Source organism: Capsella rubella, unplaced genomic scaffold, assembly GCF_000375325.1.
Source record: "Capsella rubella cultivar Monte Gargano unplaced genomic scaffold, Caprub1_0 scaffold_2, whole genome shotgun sequence".
In the NCBI taxonomy this organism is placed as follows: Eukaryota; Viridiplantae; Streptophyta; class Magnoliopsida; order Brassicales; family Brassicaceae; genus Capsella; species Capsella rubella.
Window position 1 is genome coordinate 9,425,035 of NW_006238922.1, and position 25,103 is coordinate 9,450,137.

Consider the following 25,103-nt stretch of genomic DNA (forward strand, 5'->3'; position numbering starts at 1 on the left):
ACTGGCTGGATTCTTAAAAAAGACATTTCAAGTTTTGTGTAAGTAAAACCAACGGTAACAAACAACAACAACAAGAAGAAGAAATGAGGGAGAAGAGTCGAGAGAGAGGTGAGGTGATGGGTCATGGCCTCATGGGGGATTATATTAACGGGGCAGAGCCAAACGAGCCATGTGCGCAAGACAACCTTTGCCGTCATGCTACGACACGTGTGCTGTTGCCACACATTTGCATTTGCACACCACCAAAAACATTATACAGTACTGTTTCTTTTCTTTTCTTCTTTTTTGGTAAATTTTTAATGATTTTTTTCTTGTTTATTTGTGTGGACATTCTTGAAAGTAGAGCTGTTTAGTAGTAGTAGTCGGTGCCTCAGCTTTTTCCAATGAAACTTTGTTTTCTTTTCTTTGTTTGGTCCAGTTTCAAACATTTATGAACAACTTTAGTTGCTTTTGTTTGGGTTGTCTTGTTTACTTCTGAGTTCTAAGCCCATGGATACTGGGCCGTAAAGTTCCTAATATAATATCTCATGAATTTTCACCTTCTAGTGAGAGAGTCAAGAAAAGTGGCAGCACTAAGACCAACATTATCAAGATCTTAGATGATCTTAGCTGATTTTTAAGTAAATTTATTATTTAATTAAATGCTAAATACACTCCTTTTACTAAGATAGGATCTTGCATAAAATCTAAATTAAGTGGTAAGAAGCGGCCACGTGTCATGATTTTATTGGCTATTTTTTTTTTGTGTAAACCAATTTTAGTAGGTATTATAATAAATATATAATGCAAAAAAACAATTTCTTTATTTTTTTTTCTTTCTATCTCTCTCATTATAATACATATATAATGCAAAAAACAATTTTTCTTTCTTTCTTTCTTTATTATAATAAAATATATATCTTTGTTTTCAAATTCTAAATCTGCAATAATTATAAAATTTTATAAAATTACAAACTATAAATTTATTTAATTTTATAAAAATTATTTTTTTTCTAAGATACCCAACTTAAGATCTTACCAATAAACACATCTCAAAACCAAAAACAAAATTATAACTCTTAAGCTTTACTTTTTCAAGATTAATAATAAATTAATACTAAGATAAAAAATTAAAATCCTACCTATAATGTTGCTCTAAGTAAACATTGGGGAAATTGTGTTTTGTGTGTTATGGTTTTCTACGTCTTATAGTTTTGTGGATAAAATGATATTTTCACAACCCCAACAAATTACATCATAGAATTTTAAGACATACATATATATGTACGTAGAATTGTGATCCATACTTGCATTGATCCCACATTCAGATGCATGATCATGGACTAATTAAATTTTCATTTTATTTTCAGGCATAGAGATAACTCGTTCATCATATAAAGTCATTGAATTGTCTAAATAAAAAAACAAATATTATGTTGTGGAAAAATCAAAACATATATAGTCTGGATCAAAATGTGTAAAAAGTCAAACTTGATTTGATAATAGATCTTTTACTATGGCAGCCAAGCAGTTTTACATATCACCTCGTCTTTTTGATCATGACCAACGTACAAAAACATGCTAGCTAGCTACATTAATCTATAGATTTTTCGTTACATTCACATTTAACGTATATATACGTCAATACTGTCCCTCAGAGTATCCATGTCAATATATGCCCACATGATATTTTCTTTACGACTTCTGTTTCTCCAATATGAATTGGGATATTCTTTTGCAATCTGTAAAGTTTTTCTTGTGTTGTTGTTGATTTTAATAATCTGTAAAGTTCATAAAGGTAAATTAGATATCACCCTAAAGTTGTAAAGATAAAAAGTATAAAATTAATAATTGTAAAATTGAAACGTAAAAGTAGAATAATAAATATAACGTCAAATCCTCCACGTTCTTTTTTTCTTAAGTGCACATATACATGCATCTGAATGTGGATGATTCCACGACTGAAGTAGATTAATGTTGATGAGTTACATCAAAATTATCTGGATATATATAACTACATACATTACTACATATATATATATATATATATACATATCTCTTAGAAATTGCGAACCTACCAGTAGTGAGGTGCTATTGATGAACAATGGAGTAATATATATAGTTATATATTATAATATATATAGTTATATATTAGATCCATGGTTACAACGAGTTGTGGCCATATTGTTTAATTATACCCTCCCATCATTTTCCAGTCTGCAATATCTTCTACCAATATGAGTTAGCACCTCCTTAGCTATTGTTACCAAAGCTTCCCTGTGAGATTATATCAAACAAGGCAGATATATATGTTACATTTCATCCTTGGAAATAGCATATGGTAATGTTGTAGAGACATTTCTTGTTCATTTACAATGGTATATAATTTGGTCATGCTTATCTTATTATCTAGCTTTCTTCGTTACAAATGTTTCCAAAACAAACTACATACACACACTTTATTTATATATATATATACACACAAATGAACGTACTACAAATATAGTAAAGCTAAGCTAAGATGCTGCATACGTCTCTTCTTACTCGTTTTATCCCCTTTATCTTTATTGGCTGTCTTTGGCTAAAACAGAAAGCATTTATTCCTATGACCTAACAACATTACCCTCAGAACTTATCCCACATGCCGTGTACTTCTTTATATGTAGGTATGTACATATATACATATGCATATATAGAATACAGATTGATGCACCATGCAGGCCATAGAATCACGCATACAAGAAATTGTGTTCATGTGAACACACACAAAAAGTTACATATATATATGGAAAAAGGGAGATTTAGCATCATCGTGACACTGAGTGGAGTAGTTGAGCTTCGTTTTAAATATTTGTTGACATTTCTATAAACCTGCCGACCCTTTTCTGGCTCATCTCTATCATACATAAGTAAGCCTATATATGCCTTATAGCAAGAGGGAGTGAGACAAAAGGCATGCACTATACCAGTGCTTGATCCTAATACAATCACTAGTAATATATACACACATATAAAGATATATATATATATATATATAGAGAGAGAAAGATAGAGAGAGCTAGAGGCAATCATCCACTTATTTTATATGCATGCATCACCCAAATTATATATGTCCTGCAAAAATGAATACTAGAGAAAGAAAGAAAAGCACTGGCCGACATTACTAGCGAGTGATCCAAATTGTTCCACAAGAGAGATAATGGGTCGCATCAATGATTAGACCAACACGATATTGATTCTAATATTCATAATTAAGTACATCTACATGAGATAGACTTGTTTCTGTCAAAGCATGAGAATTTTATCCCACTTAAGATATATCTCTTGATGTGAATTTTCAGTTTCGGACTAGAAAAGAAAAACCCTTTATGCCTTTGTGGTCCATTTTTGAAGTTCTCATAACCCTTCCAAACCAAAAGACAATATATTTGATATATCTCTTTATAGTTACTGATCACTAAGACTATATATAGACGAACACTAGCTAACAAACACAAACATGTACATATAGAGAAACTCACGCAAATTACCTCAAGGATTGCGCATAGTTTGAGGTACAATATCACCAAGTAAGCCTTCCTCTGATGGATTAGATATGGTAGGTGCATCTTCAGTAGTAGATTGGAGTAACCGCGGTGAAGGAGTATTATTGTCTCTATGAAGTTGATGAAGGAGTTCTTGGTAATAATAAGGATTTGGCAATGGAGGAGGGAGATGATGATGAGATGTGAAACTATGAGGGTCGTGTGCAGTGAGGATTCCACCTCGAGGGAATCCAATGGTTTGATGGCAATGTTGTCCTTCGTATGTTGTGATTACTATGGATGGATCTTCTGATGACCGCTCCACTCTCTTCTTTACCGTGCATCTACTATTTGTGCATCTATAGTAGCTCCTATAGTATCACAGCAACAATGAGAACTCTTCTCATTATATAAGAGAATGATCGAAAGAAACTAATTACATATAGAAGACCTTGGGAATGGGCTATTCTTGACAGCTTTTTGTCCATATTTACGCCATCGATATCCATCTTCAAGATTATCCACATCACTCTTCGTCATGAATGCAAATCTCGGTTGACGAATTCGCTTTTGAGCCTTCTTTTTCTCCTTCAATCTATAAAAAAAAACACACCAAGAGATTAGTATAATGTATATCACCATGCTCAGAATCACAGAGTAACCAATCAACTAAGCCGTCAAATTTTACAAGATCTCTCAAAACATAAATTCTAATCCTAATAATATGCAATTAAACTTATAAACGTTACTTGAGTTCAGAACGAGTACTATCAACATTAATTATAAGAACTCATCATTATTCTACATTGCTATATAATAACATGTTCATCGACATTTCATTGTTGATAGTTAAGTTAAAACCCTACATATCAATTTATCAGCGTATGATTTCACGAATTACAAGACAAGAACCTTAAAAGATTTTTGTTCAACTTTACAAGATAAACATCATTAAAACGTGAGACACTTTTTGACCTAACATTAGTATAATAAATAAAGAAAAAAAAAAGGACGAGGAGCAAAAGAAGATGTAGAGTGCACGCTAGCTACATATCACAGCCGCAATAGCGGCGGTGTTGTTCCTCCCCAATTCCCCTCTCATCATTATTGTCTCTCGACCTCTCTAAGTACCACCACCGACGATTCATCCTAAAATTACTAATTTCTCCCTCTGCAATTATCTACTGTACGGACGATTCATCTCTTTCTTGGCAAAGGTGTCAACAACAAGAAGATAAACAAATGAAACGAAGAGTTTTTGGCTTTGGCCACAAGGAAAAGGAAAAAAAAAAACCCTCCCCACCACCACCACTACTAAGATGATGAGGTAAATTACGATCGGACCCCTGTAAAAATAGGAAGACACGTGTATCTCGTCTCGGTAAGAAAAAAAAACTCACGGTGTCTCCGGTGGTGTTTTGGCCGCGGAGTTGTCAGCTGGATCATCGCTTGAGCTGGAGGTAGCGGAGGGGTTAGTAGTAGGTGTGGAAACCTCTGTAACGGCGACGAGAACGGATGAGGAACAAGAAGAAGTGGAGGAAGGATGAGTCTTGGTGGTGGTTGGAGCAAGATCGGAGAGATTTCGAGGATGATCGGAGGAGTGGTCAAGGCTCCAGCCGAAGTCGGAGAGGATAGTGGAAGTGTCTCTGTCAAAGAAGTCAGAATCTGAAGCAGTGAGTTCTCTCCAAGCAGCAGAGTCGTCGTCGTTTCTCAGATCAGGAGGATCGTTCATGATGATTGATCTGATGAGAGAGTACTACTACTGATAAGAAGATAGATAGAGAGAGAAAGAGAGGAAGCTAGGGTTTGTTCTTGATTGGAAGAGAAAGAAAAAGAACGAGGAGAGAGTGAAAAGAAAAGAAAAGAAAAGCAAAAAACTTTGAAGCCCGTTAAAGTGCACTGTCTCGTCAAGGACCGATCACAGAGTGTCTCTCTCTCTTTCTTTGTCCGAACGAGAGATTTTTTTAATTTTTATTTTAATAAATTTTGGAAATTGCGTAAACACACAAAAATGTATAATAATAATTCAAGAGAGAGAGAGAGAGAAAGGTTGAAAAAAATGGGGACGTCAATATCAAAAGGGTCGAGAGTGAAACGGAACGGGAGGCTCCTGTTGAGGAGACGAAGGAAGGTGGGGGCTCGTATCTTTATTTTATCTTTGCTTTTTAGTTTTTTCCACCCTCTCTTCCTAGATCGACGCCTATTTTTAGAGTCGGAGATTTGCATTTACTCTTTTGTTTTCTTCAATATGTTTTAATAAGACATGAATGAGACTTTTTGATCACTATTAAAAATTCAAAGACGACGAAACTATATAGCAAACAAGCGATTAGCACAATTAGATGTTTTAGTATTTATCTTATAGTCGTTGGTGGATTATTACGATAATGATTGGTTATATATCAATCAACAATTATTACAATATTTTTTTGGGGCTTGTTATCAGACTACAAATGGTTTTTGTATACAGTAACTACAAAACAAAACTAGTTTAGTTGCTGTCTTCTTGATCCCGTGAGGGAACTATGAATAAAAAAACAGATAAACGAACAAAACTATTAAAACCCTAGTTTGAGTTGTGTAAGTATATTTTGTTATATGAGCCTATGAGATTTTTTTTTTTCTTGGGTGGTAAAAAGAAAGCTTTTAATCAACTTTACAAATACCACCGACTTAATCACTTAATTAGTCTTTGATGAGATGGAGAAAAGCATATTTTTTTTAGGCATACTTAAAATGAATTAAAGGACTATATTATTTTTAATTTTGGATTGAAAATTAGTTAGAAAGTAAATAATTGGTTCCTGCGTGTTGTCCGTGTTGGATATGACAAGTATTGTAGTCCACAAACAATTAACCAGGCCACGTGGAAATTCTTAATCCTCACAAGTCATGATGATCGATGATTATCTTATAAAAATCATATACATTCACATGTTTATTCCTTATTTTATATTCTCATATACTATATAAAATAATTGCAATAATCCATAAAATAAACGTTTGAAGTCGCCCTCAATCACAACCATACATCTTCAAGAATCACGTAAACGTTCCTTATTATAAAATATATCAAAACAACTTCGAAATTTTTAATATATAGTATACAAGGATCTACGAAAAATATCTGTTTTATTTTGTAAAAGAAACGGATTAGAAACAGACACATGTCTAGGTGATGTCTAACCATTATTAGAATATTGTTGAAAACATGTTACATATGTACCACACGCTACTACTATAGTATTATGCTAACACCAAATAGATACAGCTGTAATACATGCCATGGTGTGTGTGTTTTTATAAGTATAGATTAAAGAACTCAATTGAGTAAACCATAGCATATTACACCTTTTGTGAAAATATGTGGATATATAAAAATATTTTTAGGTTATCGTGAGTGTATATATATATATATATGATCAAAGAATTAAGATACAATATGATCGTCTCTAAAAGAAAGTTGTAAATAGCAACATTATTCTTTACCATATATGGGTTTGGTCCTATATCGATCTTGGTGCTATTAGAACGCTATATCGCATCTATACATCGAAAGAATCGTTTGTGCGTACACGCAAGAAGAAGATCGATCCACTTGTATTTCCACAATTCATCATCTCTATTCTATAGCCTCGTAGGCCCTTTTATTTGATATATATTCATATCCTCACCAAAGAAAATTGTATATAATGGATTATGAATAGGGAGTATCAATAATATATGGTCCTCTCAAAAAGAAAATAATTTATAAAGGTATCTATCTATCAATAATGGGTGCGAAACTGCGAATCAAGTTGGAAATTAAATCAACATTAAATGGCTGTATTTTAGTTACACTGTATAGGGTTTATTGGTAATTTTAAATATATTTTGTGCATCTTATTCTCGTTACTATCTCTTAAAAACTACTTATATATGTAATCTTTTTCTTTTACCGAAAAAAACTTTACAATATAGTAATGTTACGATTGAATCCATTGATTTATAGACAAAAGGTTCTCATATATAACTTATTTAAGTATTTACTAGGCTACAAACCTATTTTTTCTCATATTAGTGTTCACAAAATGTAAACTTAAACATGAATGACATTAATTATTAATTCATAAGCAATCTACTTTTCGTTAGATTTGTGACAAATAGAGAAAAACAAAATTCTTACTGGTTTGTGTTTCACAATAGAATTTTCTTTGGCAAATTTATTTATTTTTAAAATCCATATTTTCTTACTTACTTTTTAAAAAATGATGCCAATATGTAGATAATGCTCAAATGATTTCACACAGCTAATTAAATTTCTACTGAAGGAAATAAAAAAAAGTGCAAATAACTCAAATTTGGTGGGAACGTACACATAATTTAAGAACAATGTTTGTGGTTTCCACTCATTATATTGTGTAGTCTAATAAATATCGTCACGAAATGTACTACACCGTTAATTAAAAAAAACCAACAATACTAAAGCACTCTTTAATCATATTTAAAAACACAAATTAGTATATAACAAAAATGAGATTGAGAACGCGTCGACAAAAGTGGTGGGGGGGGCCAAGGGTGCAAGATCGAGTCATAAAGTGTGACGACATAAAAGTCAAGTGCCTGTGGCTTCCTTCTTCTTCTTCTTCGGTCAGGAGCGATGAACCTTCAACTCTAGCTACTTCGAATCACACAATCTATCGTCATGGTTTTTTAATAACGTAATTAGTCTTTCTCTTAATAATCATCATTATACTTACTTTATAACATTTAATTATTATGAAATCATAATCATTATTGCAAAATCTGAAAGATAGATAGATTTACGAATCATCCATGATTCTAAAATGACCACGTTTGCTCCTTTCTCGACAACGACACTCACTTTCACAACTCAAATCAACCAATGGAACCAACTAATTTGTCTATCAGTATTCCATTTTCTATGACCAAAAACAGAAATAGTAATCTTATGTCAAACTCAATACACTGTTTTCATAAACCCTTATATTTGGGCCTAATCTATTTATCCTCATGGGCCGTACTTATTAGGGGCCTACTACATCTAGAAGCCATCTCTACTACTTCATATGGCCCTGAGATTGAAATGTCAGAACCTCCCCTGCTTCATTGTTACCAATAGTCCAATGCTAGTTAGTATATACCATTCTGAGATAATAGTGTCTGCAGCTCCTGAACACTTTTGCTGCTTTATTTACTAAGCAATCTTTATTCAATGTTCTTTTAAGTCTAAGCTATGGAAGAAATAAAGTACATGAGAAAGCATGGTTCAAGATCACTCTTTGTTTCTTGATGATCCAAGCAAGAGCGAACCCGCAATGAATAGTTAAGGATTTGGGTTTGGCTCTAGCAGAAACTAACCCAAAACCTAATATAAAGTAGAGTTTATGTAGGTGTTTGGTACTTCTACAAAAAAAAACTCGAACCATTTCGTTTACTGAAGAGTCTTGGCAAAACAGAGTAAGTGGAGGAAGAGATATCGCAAAAAACAATGAAGAATGAAGATAACTTAAGGATCACGAAACCACCGAAAACAGCTACAATATAACTTATACATATTTATTGGCCATTCTTGAATTTTTTCCATATCTAACAGTAATCTTTCACACTTTTGTTCTGAAACAAATCAATTACAGAAAGAAAAAAAGTGAAATTTATGGTTCGGAATGTGCAAACGTCACGGATTCACATTTATGAATGGTTATGGAAAATGTAACTTTCCTATAAAGACCCATCTTTCATTTTTCCCAAATTTCACCCTCTTATTTTAACCTAGATTTTGTCTATTCATAATAATCAATACATACGTATCCTCTGATGTTTGCATTAAAACACCAATATCTTCACTTCTCTCACACACCTTTCTTTTTCCAAGAATATTAAAGCTCTATTTTTCTTTCTCTCTATTGGACAACAACGCCATCGAAGTCTCTCTATCTCTCTTTCTCTCTCAAACTATGAAGATTAACGGGAACCGTCCGATCAATATCTTGATCATCTTCTTCCTTCTTACGACGGCAAGAGCAAGAGGAAACTGGAGTAACCGAACCGTTCCTAGGGTTCAACACGCGTACTACGCATATCCTCACCGTTCATGCGAGTCTTTCTCTCGTCCATACGCACGCTCTATGTGCATTGAGCTCGAAAGAATCCACAGAAGTAGTCGACAACCACTCTTCTCTCCTCCGCCTCCTCCGTCGGAGATTGACCAAAGGTACGGCGTCGAGAAAAGACTCGTTCCCTCCGGTCCAAACCCACTTCACAACTGATGAAACACGAAACCCTTCTTGTTGAAGAGACGAGCGAGCTAGCTAACCAGGGTTCTTGTCAGTCTTTTCTTGTAAATCTTTGTTCTTTTACTTACTTTCTTGATCTGTTTTGTATTGTGCAACTACAACTACGTTTATGAGAAAATCTTTAGTGCTATTTCCACGCTTGTATTTGGGCTTATAGGTCAGAAACAAGCTTGGAAATAGTTCATTTGCCAATTAGGATATTGCTCTTCACTTCCATTATCTTACTGTATCAACAACCAAAAGTTATCTGAAAAAAGGTCTCCATACTTTGCTGTGATTGAGACAGGCTTAAAGAGGTTGAGATTTGAGAGAAACCAAGAGAAACACATGAGTTCCATTAATTTGGGAGCAGTATCTCTCTCCTCTTGCTTTGGAGTATTAAATAAGGATGGGCTTTCTGATTTAAATGGGCCTTCTCAGTTGGATATCATGGAACTTGATTGCCAATAATAATCTTCCTCAGGGTGACTAAAATGTATTACAATATGTCCCAAAATCTGAGGAAACAGGACAAAATTTCACAAAGAGTAGCAAGGTTTTGTAGACAAGCACTTATTGACGGAATATACATGAATTTCGTAACAGTTCTCACATCAATTATTAAACTTCTATTTGGAGACAGGGAATCTCTTTGACATGATAAGGGATCCTAAAAAGGACAAGTTATTTGAAACCCTTTAAGCTTATGACTTGAATTAAGGGAAAGGTATTGCTTAAGCAGCCTTTCACAAACTACACCTTCCTTGCCTCTAAATGCAATTCTATCCATTTATAAGTTGATGATACTATCAAAAATTTCAAGATTCTGAACAAACTGTAGCGTTATGAACGAAAGCAAGCAGCAACGACCAAAACCTGTTCCTGTGGCAGCTGTGGTGGATCAATGGAAGGAAACCGAGATGGGAAAAACAAGAAAGAAGTGTGTGTTTTGTTTTCTTTCTTCATCATCATGCTGAACTGTTGTTAAGAGCCTAATGGGTTTACGATTTGCAGGTATGAAAAGCTAAGTGAGAAGATTGTGTCATGGGAAGATAAACAGAGGAAAAAGGCAAAGAGAAAGCTTCATAGAACAGAGGTGTATTTTCCTTTCTTTTTTCTCCTCATCTATTTGGTTCTATAAACTGATTCTTGCAAACCTAAAGAACTAATCGATGTGATGAATGTGTGTAGAGAGGTGTAGAGAAAACAAAGTTGAAGGCGATAGAGAGGTTCCGAGACGAAAATGAACGCATTGAGATCATCGTTGCAAGTGCAAGAGCACATGCCTATGAGAGTCAGACGAAAGAAGAATTGAAGGTTAAGGAGAAGGCAAACCTCATGAGAGCAACTGGAAGGAAACCCTCAACATGTCTCTGAATTCTGCAAGTTGTAGGAAATGTAAGACATACATTCTTTAACGCTGCTGATAACAATCGTTAAACATGTAAAATGCACACACAAATATAAGGTGTCTATCTATTCGAATATAAGAGAGATAACTCACATGTGATTCATCATAGCACAAATTGGCAAACCAAAACTTTAGCAGTAGCACAACAATATTAGAACCAATAGTTCAAAATCACAAGTACATTGCTCAAGCTTACAATAAAATATTCTTATAAAAGGCGCAAAACTACCACAAATAAAGAAAGCTTCTTCTGAGTTCTGACCATCAAAGACTCCAATTGCTAAAAAAGGGTTCCAATGCAAACTAAAAACACAGAGAATGGGCCGAGCAACCGATAATATGAGTTATGAGTTCAGCACCATTCTCATGATGATGTTATTTCATTTAACAACCTTTCTAGAATAGGGTAAGCAAAATATAGCACCAGACCAGCTGGAACTGCGAAAAGTATTGTGAGGAGGAAGTAAAGGGCAAGAATGATGAGGCTACCAGGTATAGCAAAGAATACGATCAGAAGAAAGATTATCACAAATGGAAACTTGGAAGTGAAAGAGATGAAGAAATCAAGAGATTTGTGAAAAGAGAAGTGTTGTCTACTTGGTTGGCTACTATGGTCATGATGTGGCAAAATTTCTGTAGACTGGTTACGCAATAAAGGCCTCGCAATCGAATTGTTGCTGCTGCTGTGGTTTCCCAGTGACATGCTACACCTCGGAGTCAAAACAGATTGCTGATTATCGCTGACCAAGGAACCTTGACTTGTCCTGTCACCATTCAGACTCTCTACCATCCAGAGAAGGAAGAAGTTTTTCCGAGGGAACTTCAGATTGCCATTGTAGACAATCCTGAATGACATCAACTGACACCACGGGCACGAGACAAAGAATGGAATCCTGATATCTTGGCTCGAAAGTCTCAAGACAGCAGACTGAAGCCCAAACACACAATTCTGGCAAAGAGTATGACCACACCATAACACATAAGGAACATTCTCGACAATGTTGAAAGATTCCCAACAAATGGGGCATTCTAATCCTTCTTCATCCCTGCTAACATTCGAAACCTCGTCGTCTGAGCATTGCGAAGAGTCCCTAGCTGGATTATTAGGGGACTTTTTAAGCCCCATACTCCCAATAACATTCGACGCAAAGCTCCACATTTTGATCAAACTTGAGGAAGATCACCAAAACTTAAAAACCTGAGCCACTGTACCAACATTACCCAGTAACCCTCCCAGATCGAAAAGAGCTTCTTTGACCAATACCCATCATTTTTACCAGCCTGGACAACAAGTGAAGAAGAATCATAGCTAATTTAGCAAACCGCAAATACGAAAAAGAAGCACATTTTCAGAATAAAGTTGAATATCCTAGTCCACGTATAATGTCCGTGAATCAGCATTATTCTATTTCCAACAGATGAGCAGTATCTTTTGTCATAAGAATAAGAGCATTAATGGAGCTACCTAAATTCTCAAAGCTGTTTTCGAATTAAAGGAACCAACTTTCAAATATGTATATAAAATCTAAATTACGGGGACATGAACAATTGAAACATGATACAGATCAGAACAATGGCGAACATAAATTCACATGGCATTCAGATGCAGAAGACGCCATAGATCAAAGAGATCAATTTAGGTTTAAAAATTCGATTTTTAGGTTCCTTAATACATGGAAACATAACAGCGATTGAACTTTTACTTACCGTTAAATCTTTCAAATTAGATACGCAGATGCATTAATAGAAGATCGAGAAGGGAAGGAGAAGAAGAAGAAGAAGAAAGCCTCTCTCTTTCTCTTTCTCTCCTTCGTTGATCCACCGTGATGCTTTTTCTACTTTTAATGGCGAAACGCAAAAGAAGACACCGGAGCAGTAGACGAAACGACGCCGTTGCTTAGTAGACCAATATGCACGTGCCATCGGTGTGAGCTCCCGTGACCGTGACGGTTTTAACGGCTCTGACTTGGCGAATTCACTTTTTTTTTTTTTTTTTTAATTTATTTATATGTTTGACTCTTTTTTCAGACCTTCTCGATGAGTGAGAGGGTTGTGAAGCATTGAGGTATATTCGCTTAAACGACAACTCAATTTCGTAGCTGGTTTTTGATGTTTTCTCCACTAACCTCATCGATCCATCTAAATCATCATAGTTGTTGAATTTGTTCTCTTCTAGCGCAATGAAGTTGAATACAGATTAGGGTATCGTCAGATTCGATTTCGTGAATCAATTTCTCGAATTTCAGGTGAATCCTCAATCTCACGACTTCTGGGTTTCTTATTATCGATTTTGTGGAGAAGCTCGTGGATTTTAGATTAGAATTATCTTCACTATCTTAAAGTTTTAATCTTTTTTTTTTCCCTTTTCTGTTCTTTTTGTATCACTCGGGATTGGATTGATTTTGTAATATTAGGTTTTTAATTGCATCAGTATGATCTGATTATCTAATTTCGATGATTGCCTACGTAATTTTACTTGGGCATTGTGAATTTTCCCAACTTGCTAACTCAAGTTTCAGTTTTTTTCAGTTACTTAAATGAATAAGCTTTTGGCAGGGACATAAGGAGGTTTCTTGTGTGATCTGCGATGATGTATCAGGCCATTCCCACGGCGACGACCTCTCGTGGAGGAACTCCAACAGAGAGTGGTGATTACGTGGTGACTTTGGATCAAATTCCACGGTGGAGTGATGTTGAGCAGAGGTCATCTTTGGAGGGTGAAACAGGTGATCCTGAACATTCTAATCCGCGTTACGCCAATCCATTAGCTTCATCTTCCGAAGCAGGAAGTAGTGGGAATGGGATGGTATCTAAGTTTCCTGTTGATCACGAGATAAACTCCAGAATATACCTGTGGAGAGGGGAACCATGGAACCTTGAGGTTGATGCTGTTGTGAATTCGACAAATGAGGTAAGCTGAGATCATGAAATTAGCTTTGTTTGTGGGCAAGTTATGTACTTCTTTTTTATATGGTTGGTTTTCTTGGACTGGAGGACAGAACTTGGATGAGGCACATAGCAGTCCTGGTCTACATGTGGCTGCTGGTCCTGGACTTGCAGAACAATGTGCTACGTTGGTATTGACACTTTCTCTCACGAATTTTATAACATATTAATGAAAAAGCATTATATTATGTATTGTCTTTTTGATGGTTGCGTGAAAGATGATTTTTCTCCGATTCTTTGTTTCGTTACAGGGTGGATGCAGGACAGGGATGGCCAAAGTAACAAATGCCTATGATCTGCCAGCGAGGTAATTGGTGATGGAGAAGACGCTTTAAGATAAATTCATTATTTACCTAGAGGACTAAAAAAGAAAGAAAAATGTGCTCCTTGAATCTAGTCTCTACTCGATTCTTCAACTATCCTTGTCCCTATGATAGAGCTTCTCCCTCAATTACTGTGTCTGTGTGAATACTACGTCCTGTGATTTCTGAGGAATTTTTAAAATTAAGATGGAAAGGCATGTTATCTCTTAAAAACTAAATATTCGGTTCGACTTTAGTTGAAACTGCGGAATAGGTTTATGCCTTAATTAATCCCAAACTCCAATTTTTTTTTAATTTTCTTTTTGTTCAGGAGGGTTATCCATACAGTAGGACCCAAGTATGCAGTAAAGTATCATACAGCTGCCGAGAATGCTCTAAGTCATTGCTATAGATCTTGTCTGGAGCTTCTCATAGATAGTGGGCTTCAAAGGTGTGTGAAATGACATTCTAGTTTTCTTTATTTTATTTGCACCAATCAGATTCTTTTGTCATTTCGTGATTTCTAAACTCAAGAGCTTGGTTTTGGTTTGCATACTACATTGCAGTATCGCTATGGGCTGTATATACACAGAAGCCAAAAACTATCCCCGAGAACCAGCTGCTCATGTTGCCATAAGTAAGCTAAATCTTCTTTTATTTGAACAGTCTCTTTACTTTTGATGAGTGACTCTTGAGTTTCCAACTCGTGTGTTGTGCGATTTTAGGAACTGTACGCCGCTTTCTAGAGAAGCAAAAGGATAAAATTAGTGCTGTTGTTTTCTGCACCACCACATCCTCAGATACGGAGATATACAAAAGGTATCTTAGAGTTTCTGCAACTGGCTTACGAGAACCTTTACTTATTTTGTGTTATCCCAGTAATTGATTTACTCATTTTCATTTTTGAGAACCATTGCTTTCAGAATTATTTACATAAAGACCATAGCATGTACAAACTGCTGGCAATAAATATAATTCACAGATACCATAATTGCGTATAGTTATGTAATGCAGAAGCAATGTCGAAATTTGACTCTTTAAATGCAGATTACTTCCACTTTACTTTCCTCGAGATGAACATGAGGAAGAGGTTGCCATATCAAAGCTCCCGGCTGATGTTGGCGATGAAAATGGTGAGACGGTTATAGACGAACGTAAAATCAGAATACAGGCTCTGCCAAATAAACCTCCACCTAGATCTTTTCCAACTCCACTTGAGCGCCCTTCTACTGATCTTACTTTGTTACGCAGGTTGGTGAAATCTGGCTGCTACAGTCTTCACAGTTAACTGCCTTACCATTTTCACCCTATTGATAGCCATAAAATTTCAGGAACTCGAATCATCTTGATTCGTATTTGGATCCAGCCTTCATGTCCTTGATTAAAGATCCAGATGAAAGGCGCAAAGAACAATGGGAGAAGACTGCACAAGCACAAAGTGGATTCAACTTTGTTAAATTACTAGGATTTGGTGATCTAGGAGGACCCCCTCTGTCTGCGGCAGAGGAATACTCACTTCATTCACGATACCTAGCGAAAGCTAATTCTCTCAACCTTTCTGAAATTGCAGAGATGAAAATTGTGTATGGTTTCTATGTCCTTGGGTTTCTTTCTCTCTTCATATGCCCTGGCGATTGTATATTGTAATAGATATTGACGAATCCCTTTCTGTTTTCTTTCTTCAGCTACCGCGGAGGTGTTGACACCGAGGGTCATCCTGTAATGGTTGTTGTAGGAGCTCACTTTTTACTGCGATGTCTGGATCTTGAGCGTTTTGTGCTTTATGTTATAAAGGTAAGCACGCAAATGCATACCTCAATGGTTCTCCAACTCACTGCAACACAGTCTCTGAAACTATCTTGGTTTGATTTTCGTTGACCTTATATAGTGTCTGACTATACGACAATTGATGGCAAATTTACAGGAATTTGAACCTGTGATACAAAAGCCTTACTCGATTGTCTATTTCCATTCTGCAGCATCTTTACAAGTGTAAGTTGATTCTTATTCTTGTTTAGTGGAAAAAGATCCTTGTGCTTTATAAAGTTCAATAACATTTTTTTGCTTTTATGGGTTTGATTTTTCCATGTGAATAATAAACAGCCAACCAGATTTAGGATGGATGAAAAGATTACAACAAATACTTGGTCGCAAACACCAACGTAACCTTCAGGTATGAAATGACAAATACTCAATCTCATTAGGGAAGGTTCCTCCTCGTCCTAAGCCTGATTATTTCTTCTCCGTCCAGGCAATCTATGTTCTTCATCCAACTTTCCACTTGAAGGCTACAGTCTTAGCTATGCAATTGTTTGTTGATAATGTGGTAAGTCCCGACTTATTTCAAAGTCCCAGTTTTTTTCCTAAAACCCAACTTATTCTAAAGAAGTCTAATTTGCTCTTGTCTTTCCCTTGTTCCATTCCGAAAAACCTGATAAGGTCTGGAAGAAAGTTGTATATGCAGACCGACTTCTGCAACTGTTCAGATATGTTCCTCGTGAGCAGCTGACAATCCCAGACTTTGTTTTCCAGTAAGTTCACTCTCTAAATTGTTTTCCAGAGCTGGATTTGTTGTAAATCTGTAATTACTAAATGTTGTGAGAAAATTTGCAGGCATGATCTCGAAGTTAACGGAGGAAAAGGTCTAATCGTTGATCCAAGAACAAAATACGTCTATCAACGCCCATGAACCAAAACCTCGTCCCAAAATCAAGAACAGTTTACTTTACTCAGTAGTTTATTTGTATGTGTTCTTGTGCAATATTTCTTCATTCTTTCATGTTTATCTCCTCAGATGTTAGCTACCCTTTTTGTGTTGATGATGATACTGGGAGCAAAATAAAGTCTTCCTCTAATGTAATCTACGTTTGAATCTTGTTTATAAATCCATTTTCTCAGCAGAACAAAGCAAAAATATCCCAAAGACTTCTCCTTTTTCTCTGTTTGTTAATGTTCTTGATCAGTTGAAGATGACGCAGTACATGCCATTGTTTAGATTATGTTCAAACTTGCGATCAGTAAGTCAGCTTCATGCCCATCTCCTCGTCACTGGTCGTCTCCGTCGAGACCCTCTTCCTGTGACAAAGCTCATAGAATCATACGCTTTCATGGGTTCTCCAGACTCGTCTAGGCTGGTCTTCGAAGGATTTCCTTACCCTGATTCATTCATGTATGGCGTTCTCATCAAATGCAACGTTTGGTGTCACTTACTCGACACCGCCATTGATCTGTACCATAGGTTGGTATTGGAGAAGACCCAGATCAGCAAGTTCGTGTTTCCATCTGTTTTGAGAGCTTGTGCGGGTTCGAGGGATTATCTGGGTGTTGGTAAGAAAGTTCACGGGAGGATTATCAAAAGCGGTGTAGACGACGACGCTGTGATTGAAACGTCTCTGTTGTGTATGTATGGCCAAACGGGGAATTTAAGCGATGCAGAGAAGGTGTTCGATGGAATGCCTGTTAGAGATCTTGTGGCTTGGAGTACTCTTGTTTCTAGCTGTCTTGAAAATGGTGAGGTACTCGAAGCATTGAGGATATTTAAATGGATGGTGGATGATGGTATTGAGCCCGATGCTGTGACGATGATCAGCATTGTTGAAGGTTGCGCTGAGCTTGGATGCTTGAGGATTGCTAGATCAGTTCATGGCCAGACAACGAGGAAAATGTTTGATTTTGATGAAATGCTTTGCAATTCTTTGCTTACAATGTACAGTAAGTGTGGGGATTTGTTTAGTTCGGAGAGAATCTTTGACAAGATTGTCAAGAAGAATGCTGTTTCATGGACAGCAATGATTTCTAGTTACAACCGGGGCAAGTTCTCTGAAAAGGCTTTGAGAAGTTTCAGTGAGATGTTAAAGTCTGGAATTGAGCCGAATTTGATAACCCTTCACAGCGTTTTGAGCTCTTGTGGATTGGCTGGATTACTTAGAGAAGGTAAGTCGGTCCATGGTTTTGCAGTTAGACGAGAGCTGGATCTGAAGTACGAGTCGCTTTCTCCGGCCTTAGTTGAACTGTATGCAGAATGCGGGAGACTAAGCAACTGTGAGACAGTTTTACATGTGGTTGGTGATAGTAATATTGTGTCATGGAACTCGCTAATATCTCTTTATGCACACAAAGGTATGTCGATTGAGGCATTGTGCTTGTTCAGACTGATGGTGACACGGCGAATAAAACCAGATTCATTCACTTTGGCAAGCACAATCTCTGCATGCGAGAATACTGGTTTAGTCCCGCTAGGGAAACAGATTCATGGACATGTTATAAGGACGGATGTTTCAGATGAGTTTGTGCAGAACTCGGTGATAGACATGTACTCTAAAAGCGGATTTTTGAATTCAGCATGCATGGTATTTGATCAAATGAAGCATAGAAGCGTTGTGACATGGAACTCAATGCTCTGCGGGTTTTCACAGAATGGTAACTCCTTAGAGGCAATTAACCTCTTCGAGTATATGTATCATAGCTGCCTAGAGATGAATGAAGTCACATTTTTGGCGGTTATTCAAGCATGCTCAAGCATAGGTACACTGGATAAAGGGAAATGGGTTCACCACAAGCTCATTCATTGCGGTTTAAAGGATCTTTTCACTGATACAGCTCTAATTGACATGTATGCCAAATGTGGAGATCTCAACACAGCTGAAACTGTCTTCAGGACCATATCGACTAGGAGCATTGTGTCATGGAGTAGTATGATTAATGCCTATGGAATGCACGGACGGGTAGGATCTGCCATATCCACATTCAATCAAATGGTAGAATCGGGAACAAAACCTAATGAAGTTGTCTTCATGAATATTCTCTCTGCTTGTGGTCACTCTGGTTCCGTTAAAGAAGGGAAGTTCTATTTTAACTTGATGAAATCTTTTGGCATCATACCAAACTCGGAGCATTTTGCCTGTTTCATCGACCTGTTGAGCCGTTCTGGTGAACTCGAAGAAGCGTATAGAACCATCAAGGATATGCCTTTCCTAGCTGATGCTACTGTTTGGGGTTCTCTGGTCAATGGATGCAGAATCCATAAGAGAATGGATACCATCAAAGCCATAAAAAATGATCTTTCGGATATTGTTACCGATGATACGGGTTACTATACACTCTTGTCCAATATATATGGTGAAGAAGGGGAATGGGAAGAATTCAGGAAAATGAGATCGGCTATGAAGAGTTCGAATCTCAAAAAAGTTCCTGGGTACAGCGCAATTGAGATTGATAAAAAAGTTTTCAGATTTGGAGCTGGGGAAGAACCCTGTTTTCAAACAGAGGATATCTACAAGTTTCTTGGGAATCTCCAGAATATAACTCTTGAGGCAGATTATTTATAGATCAACGAATGAAGAACATGTCATACTCTCTTAACATCATTGATTAGTTTAAAGCAATGTATGAATTATATATTCTTTTTGAGCCAATAGAAAACAGATGCAAATTTTGTAATAACCGACCAGCCTAATACAAATCAATCATGTTTGTCTTTTCTTTGGCCCTTCTAAGAGAAGATAAGATATACAAAGGGCAACCAACACCCATAAACATGGGGTGATTGAAAATAAAAAGACATCGTTCGCTGAATCAGTTTTTGTCCATTGTTACTTTCTCTGGTTTTGTTCCCTCTACAACGTTCCTCAAACCGTGAAAATCGGATTTATTTCATGAAAAAACTTTACGTTAGGATCACAGTTGGGGGAGTACCTGCAGGGCATCTTTGTCTTCTTGGCCTTCTAGTCGCATTTCCCCATCCTGTAAGGCTCCTATCTTCCAATCCCACCATTTGTACACTGTTGTTACTAACTGGCTGTGCCAAAGACGAGCAAACCGGAGCTCTGTCAATGTTGTTGACCAGTCGTTTTCTTCCTCGGTTTGAGCTCCTTCGGGCCACTCCTGAGTTCCAATTGTAGCATGTGGCTTTCATAAGTCCTCCAAACATCTGAAGATCTTCGGTTACTTCAAGCCTGGATAGAGAAGAAAGGCCTGGGAGAACATCCCTTTGGAAATCCCGCCTTGGTCTTCCTCGTCTTGCTTGTCCTCTTCTTGGCCGGTTAGCTGTGATACCCGTAGAACCGTTCTCATCGAATTTCAGATATTCTGGGACTAAAGGCTTTGGCATGTAGTCTTCTTCTTTGGTCTGGGGTAAGTTCAGAGTCATTGACTCGAAATAATCAAACTCCCCTGAAGAACATTCTTCAGGGCAGCCTTCACAATCTCTGGTTTCCAAACAGGCAATCTTTTTCTCTAAATCATTGCCACAAGAAGCTATTGTGTTCACAAACCAAGAGAGCGGGTCCTTGGCAACTGCATCGGTCGAAGAGGAAGCAGCGTCATCAGTATTGCGCCAATGGGGAGACAGTGAGATGGTAACTATAGCTTCTGCTGCTGCCTTAATGAATTCATCCACTGAATCTCCAGCTTCCGATACCCAAGTGTCTTCACCTCTTTTCTCTGGAATTTTCTCCCCTCCTTCTTCACTCTCAAGATTTGGGGGAGCTTCCAAGTCTATCAAAAAAGTTGCTCTTGTTTCCGCTCTTGGATTAGAACATAAGCTGGAATCTTCATCCTCGTTAGCACAGAAATTCAAGTCAATGTGCTGCCTGTAAGTGGCAGCTTTTTTACCTTTTCCATTGTCTACGACAATAGCTTCAGAAACTGAGGCTTCACATGGCAGGTTGATATCGAGGTTTCTCTTCACCAAGGTGTTAACTTTCTTGGGTTGATTGGTGATAGAGACAGAAGAAGGAAAAAGGGAAGGGTGCTCCTCACAAATAGAATGCTTCTGAGGGATCGGGCACCCAAATATCTTTCTAATACTCTGTGAATCAGCCATTTGAACATGTCCCAAGTTGGCGTCAGTTGAACATGAAACAGACCTCAAACCATTGTTAGGATATACATTATTCAAGTTGTCATTCTCCTCACTTCCATCCATGAATTCATTTGCAGAAGCATTCAAATCCAAGCCCCCATTGGTGATTCCATTTTTATTAGGGGGCTTAGGTTTTATCCAGGGAAACCCAGCAGAGCACTCCTGCTTTTTTGGTCCTTGAAGGTTTTCAAGACTCTGATGCTTCAAAACCTCACTGAAAGAACCATTTGTAACTGCACCTTTTGGGCCGTTGTTAAGATAGTTAGAATTTCCTGATGGAAAATTATAGGCAGTTTCCTTCAATCCTGAAGAGAAGCCTTGGTAAAGCCCGTTTCTTCTCGGCTCAGAACTCGAATCTGCTCTTGGTTGTGCATTAAAATTCAAGAATGGATTCGTTTGGAGTGGCATGGGTTTCTGAACTGAGCTACTACTTCGGTTCTCCCATGATGAAATCCAATGGCTCCAAGGTCTGACTGATTCAGGGTGGTAGCCATGATTCGAGCTTGGAACATTTGATGCCACACTTGATTCCACATAGCTATTGTAGGAGACTTCAGGGTTCCTTTGACGAGCTTCCCATTCAGATGATGCACATTCCCCCGATAACTTCCGCTGATCAGTTGAAGGATAGCCCAGAGGTTGAAATGCACTGTTTGAAACACCTTGTCCCGAATGGGAAGGCAAACATAACTTGTCATTTGGAAAGCTTTTTCCATGACCTATAACCATGCAGCCATAGAGAAACATCAGAGAGTAGAATAGGCAAATATTACTACACATAAAAAGCTACTGTATCAGAACACAATCCACAAACCAATCTATGAGCAACAGCCATTCAATGTTATCATAAGAACTCGTTGCCAAACTTTCCCCACATAAAAATGGAGCAGAAGGGATAAAACAGTATAAACTCCCACGAATATTGTTTCAGAGGTTAATAAACCAAATGAAAGAATATGTAAATGAAAAAACTCACCAGCTTCAAGAACCATCCAACCATATTGACTTGTATTTTTATCCATCCACTGGCCTTGCACATGCTTAATGTTTCTTCCGTAAAGAGAAGAATATAAGTCCCTGGAAGTAGAAACAGGTACTGATTCTTCTTGGCATTGGACTGGCTCGTTCAAGTCAGTTAGCCCATTTCGATTCTTCATTAACAAAGAAGATCCAGAAGAATCGTTCAGATGAGAAGCAGTCCCTCTTTCGAAGAAGAGCTTTTCTTCAACTTGTTCATCTGTTTTCGACTGCTCATAAGGAGGGAGTTGAAGATCAATCATTGTTCTTCTAACCTTGACAGGTCTAACCTCAGCCACCTCCTCATGGTCCTTTGAACTAATCCCATTTAGCAAAGGAGCATTGCAAACTTGAGAGCTGCTTCCTTCATCACACATGGAATTCCCTAAAAGAAATCCAGGAAGCTCTCGTTTAATCGCACTTTCGGGTGTAGGCTCAATAAAACTTTTTCCCTTTACTTCATCCATCAAACTCTTCTGTGTTCTATACAAACGATGAAGCTCAAAAACCTACATATAAACAAAATACAAACAAACAGAAAGGTCAACACATAAAAATACCAAACCCATGTCAAGACATTGTCAGTAAAAGATAAAAAAGATAAACCTGAGTCTTGAAAACGGCCTCGTGTTGAAGCATGGTCTGTTTCAAGAAATCAGAGTAAGAAGGATCCGTTGCAGCTCTCGCAGAGACACTATGATGGTAGTTCCCACCAGCACCATAAGGCAAGTTTTTATCTCCAGCAAAAAGCATAGAATAGCTACAACTGTTTGAATCTTCACTTAAATCCCTCATTGAGGGTAAGAAGCTTTCACAATGAACTGTTTCTCCCATTCCTTTAAAACACAAGCACACAAGAAAAAAAACACAATTTAATACTCAAAAAAAAAAAAAAAAAACAGCGATCACAAACAAATTCCAGAATAAAATAAAAGTCACCGACGACATTATCTTATAGGAAGATTTTATAATTCAATGAAATGAATGATCAGAGACTAAAACTATAACATCTGAGCTCAAAAACATTAGATAAACAACTAAAAATGTAGCAAAAGGAAATATATATATATTCCCAGAAAATTGGAAGCACCATTAGAGGTGAAAGCTAAATCTAAAACGATTGAGAAACCAAAGAAGAAGAAAATAAAATAAGTAAACATGAGAGAGAGAGAGAAAAACAAAAAAAATCTGACAAAAAAATATTCATAAACCGTACGATGAAATGAACAGTAAAGAAGGTGAGATCGATTTCAGTCAAATGCTTCAAACCTAATTCATCTATTCAAAACAAACAAATCCAAACAAAATTTTTATCAGATTAAATACTTAAAAAAAATTGAACCAATAAATTAAAAAAAAAATCAGAGATAGAGATTTTTTGTGTTAGAGATACCTGTGAGAGAGAGAGAGAGACACACACAAATCTTCTCTAATCGCTCATTCGATTAGAAGGGAGAGAGAGAGAGAGAAGGATCTTTACACTCACTCCCAAATCGGCGACAATAAAAAAAAAAAATTATACAAATGAGAAAAAATATATATTATAAAAGTGTTTTTTCTCTGTGAGATAATACTAAAAATAAGGAGCAGCGAAAGAGAGAGAAAAAATCTCAAGTGTGGGATAGAGTCGAAACGCCATGGGAGAGATAGATAGAGAGAGAGGAAGCTATAAAAAAGGAGAGAGAATCAGATCATCATCGTCTTCATCGTCATCGTCATCGTCGTCGATCCGCTGCTGGGCCAACTCTCTCTCTCTCTCAATATCTCTATCTGTCTGTTTCTCTCTCTCTCTCTCTCTCTTCTGATTCTTAAAAAGGAGAAGGAAGAAAGCAAAACAAAATAAACAAACAATAAAAGGAATAAGAGCTTTTATATTCCTCCTTTTTAATTTTAATTTTTATTTTTATTTCTCTGTGATTTTGGTGTTTTCTCCTTCTTTCTCATTAGAGTGAACCAACCAAGAGAGATAAAATAGTTCGGTGTAGAGAGAGAGAGAGAGAAATCCCGTAAAAAAATAAAATTAAACTTACTAATCATTAAGATTAATAATACTAATATGCAACCCGAACTGATAAAACGTTAATTATTTTACAATCTAATGGTCGTATATCACTTTTATACATGTTATTAACATTTAAATATGTAAACCGTAAATAAAACTTATACTTATTATTATGTCATGAATTATAATCATTAGATTTTGTTCCATTTCAACCACTAGCACTCTAGCAGTAAAAATTAGAAATAAAACTAGTGAGATTTTTGAAAAAATCGTACCTAATAAAAAAACTTATGTTGATTGTTTAAGTCGTGTTTTAATGAAAAAGTTGTTTTCAGCATTAAAAGAATCTTCCATCTTTGACAAAAGGGAACGTTCAAATACATTTTGGAAGCTGTGTTTAACTAATTTCGTCTTCTCTTTTAAACTACTACTTTTGATTTATCTTCAGATTAACATTAAACCATTACATTATCGTATAGTGTAATGTTTAATATTCTACACATACAAATAACAAATTTATCAAACAAAAATATTATCGTGTCAATAATAATTTTATAAAAACTTGCAATATTTACATTAGAAAGAGGCTAATAAATTTCCAAATCAAGTGTACAGTTATACCCCTAGATTCTCTCCTTGTGCTCTCTTTCGATAACCTTGGGACGTTAATTTTAGAATGGAGAAAAAGGTACAAACCACGACCAAAGAATAAATCTTTTACTATTTCATTATTACACCTTTACAAACACATTTACTGTTTTAGTGCGCTGTAAAAAAAAACACAT

The 25,103-nt window shown here is 36.5% G+C and overlaps 7 protein-coding genes across 10 annotated transcripts; 4 read left to right on the forward strand and 3 right to left on the reverse strand.

The window, feature by feature from the left end:
- Positions 1-1,838: 1,838 nt before the first annotated feature.
- Positions 1,839-5,707, reverse strand: LOC17894680 (probable WRKY transcription factor 57). The gene is made up of 4 exons (XM_006302599.2): positions 4,904-5,707; positions 3,955-4,098; positions 3,510-3,874; positions 1,839-2,256 (listed from the first exon to the last, which is right to left on the reverse strand). The coding sequence occupies exons 1-3, from the start codon at positions 5,233-5,235 to the stop codon at positions 3,511-3,513; spliced, it is 840 nt and encodes a 279-aa protein (XP_006302661.1). The 5' UTR covers positions 5,236-5,707; the 3' UTR covers positions 1,839-2,256; position 3,510.
- A 3,713-nt stretch (positions 5,708-9,420) lies between these two features.
- Positions 9,421-9,911, forward strand: LOC17896264 (CLAVATA3/ESR (CLE)-related protein 10). The gene has a single exon (XM_023788407.1). It carries the CDS (start codon positions 9,461-9,463, stop codon positions 9,770-9,772), a length of 312 nt encoding a protein of 103 aa, XP_023644175.1. The 5' UTR covers positions 9,421-9,460; the 3' UTR covers positions 9,773-9,911.
- Positions 9,912-10,623: 712 nt separating this feature from the next.
- LOC17895784 (uncharacterized protein At3g61260) lies at positions 10,624-11,283 on the forward strand. The gene is made up of 3 exons (XM_006302943.2): positions 10,624-10,718; positions 10,793-10,874; positions 10,970-11,283. The coding sequence occupies exons 1-3, from the start codon at positions 10,624-10,626 to the stop codon at positions 11,153-11,155; spliced, it is 363 nt and encodes a 120-aa protein (XP_006303005.2). The 3' UTR covers positions 11,156-11,283.
- Positions 11,284-11,285: 2 nt separating this feature from the next.
- Positions 11,286-13,033, reverse strand: LOC17894743 (E3 ubiquitin-protein ligase RNF182). The gene is made up of 2 exons (XM_006302635.2): positions 12,897-13,033; positions 11,286-12,470 (listed from the first exon to the last, which is right to left on the reverse strand). The coding sequence occupies exon 2, from the start codon at positions 12,346-12,348 to the stop codon at positions 11,554-11,556; it is 795 nt and encodes a 264-aa protein (XP_006302697.1). The 5' UTR covers positions 12,349-12,470; positions 12,897-13,033; the 3' UTR covers positions 11,286-11,553.
- A 213-nt stretch (positions 13,034-13,246) lies between these two features.
- On the forward strand, positions 13,247-17,334 carry LOC17896422 (protein GDAP2 homolog). 3 transcript variants are annotated; one of them, XM_023788009.1, is made up of 15 exons: positions 13,247-13,435; positions 13,709-14,100; positions 14,189-14,266; positions 14,387-14,442; positions 14,769-14,888; positions 15,004-15,074; positions 15,163-15,256; positions 15,485-15,688; positions 15,769-16,020; positions 16,123-16,231; positions 16,362-16,429; positions 16,541-16,610; positions 16,689-16,763; positions 16,877-16,968; positions 17,051-17,334. In XM_023788009.1, the coding sequence occupies exons 2-15, from the start codon at positions 13,777-13,779 to the stop codon at positions 17,124-17,126; spliced, it is 1,689 nt and encodes a 562-aa protein (XP_023643777.1). In that variant the 5' UTR covers positions 13,247-13,435; positions 13,709-13,776; the 3' UTR covers positions 17,127-17,334. The 3 variants fall into 3 exon arrangements, with proteins under 3 accessions (XP_023643777.1, XP_023643776.1, XP_023643775.1); XM_023788008.1 differs by having other exon boundaries at positions 13,719-14,100; XM_023788007.1 differs by having other exon boundaries at positions 13,746-14,100.
- A 72-nt stretch (positions 17,335-17,406) lies between these two features.
- On the forward strand, positions 17,407-19,915 carry LOC17895535 (putative pentatricopeptide repeat-containing protein At1g69350, mitochondrial). The gene has a single exon (XM_006301864.2). The coding sequence runs from the start codon at positions 17,407-17,409 to the stop codon at positions 19,762-19,764; it is 2,358 nt and encodes a 785-aa protein (XP_006301926.1). The 3' UTR covers positions 19,765-19,915.
- Positions 19,852-24,132, reverse strand: LOC17894638. Of its 2 annotated transcripts, XM_023788006.1 has the most exons (5): positions 23,710-24,132; positions 23,533-23,594; positions 22,923-23,152; positions 22,276-22,825; positions 19,852-22,018 (listed from the first exon to the last, which is right to left on the reverse strand). In XM_023788006.1, exons 3-5 carry the CDS (start codon positions 23,148-23,150, stop codon positions 20,103-20,105), a joined length of 2,694 nt encoding a protein of 897 aa, XP_023643774.1. In that variant the 5' UTR covers positions 23,151-23,152; positions 23,533-23,594; positions 23,710-24,132; the 3' UTR covers positions 19,852-20,102. The 2 variants fall into 2 exon arrangements, with proteins under 2 accessions (XP_023643774.1, XP_006301944.1); XM_006301882.2 differs by lacking the exon at positions 23,533-23,594.
- Between the last annotated feature and the right edge of the window lie 971 nt (positions 24,133-25,103).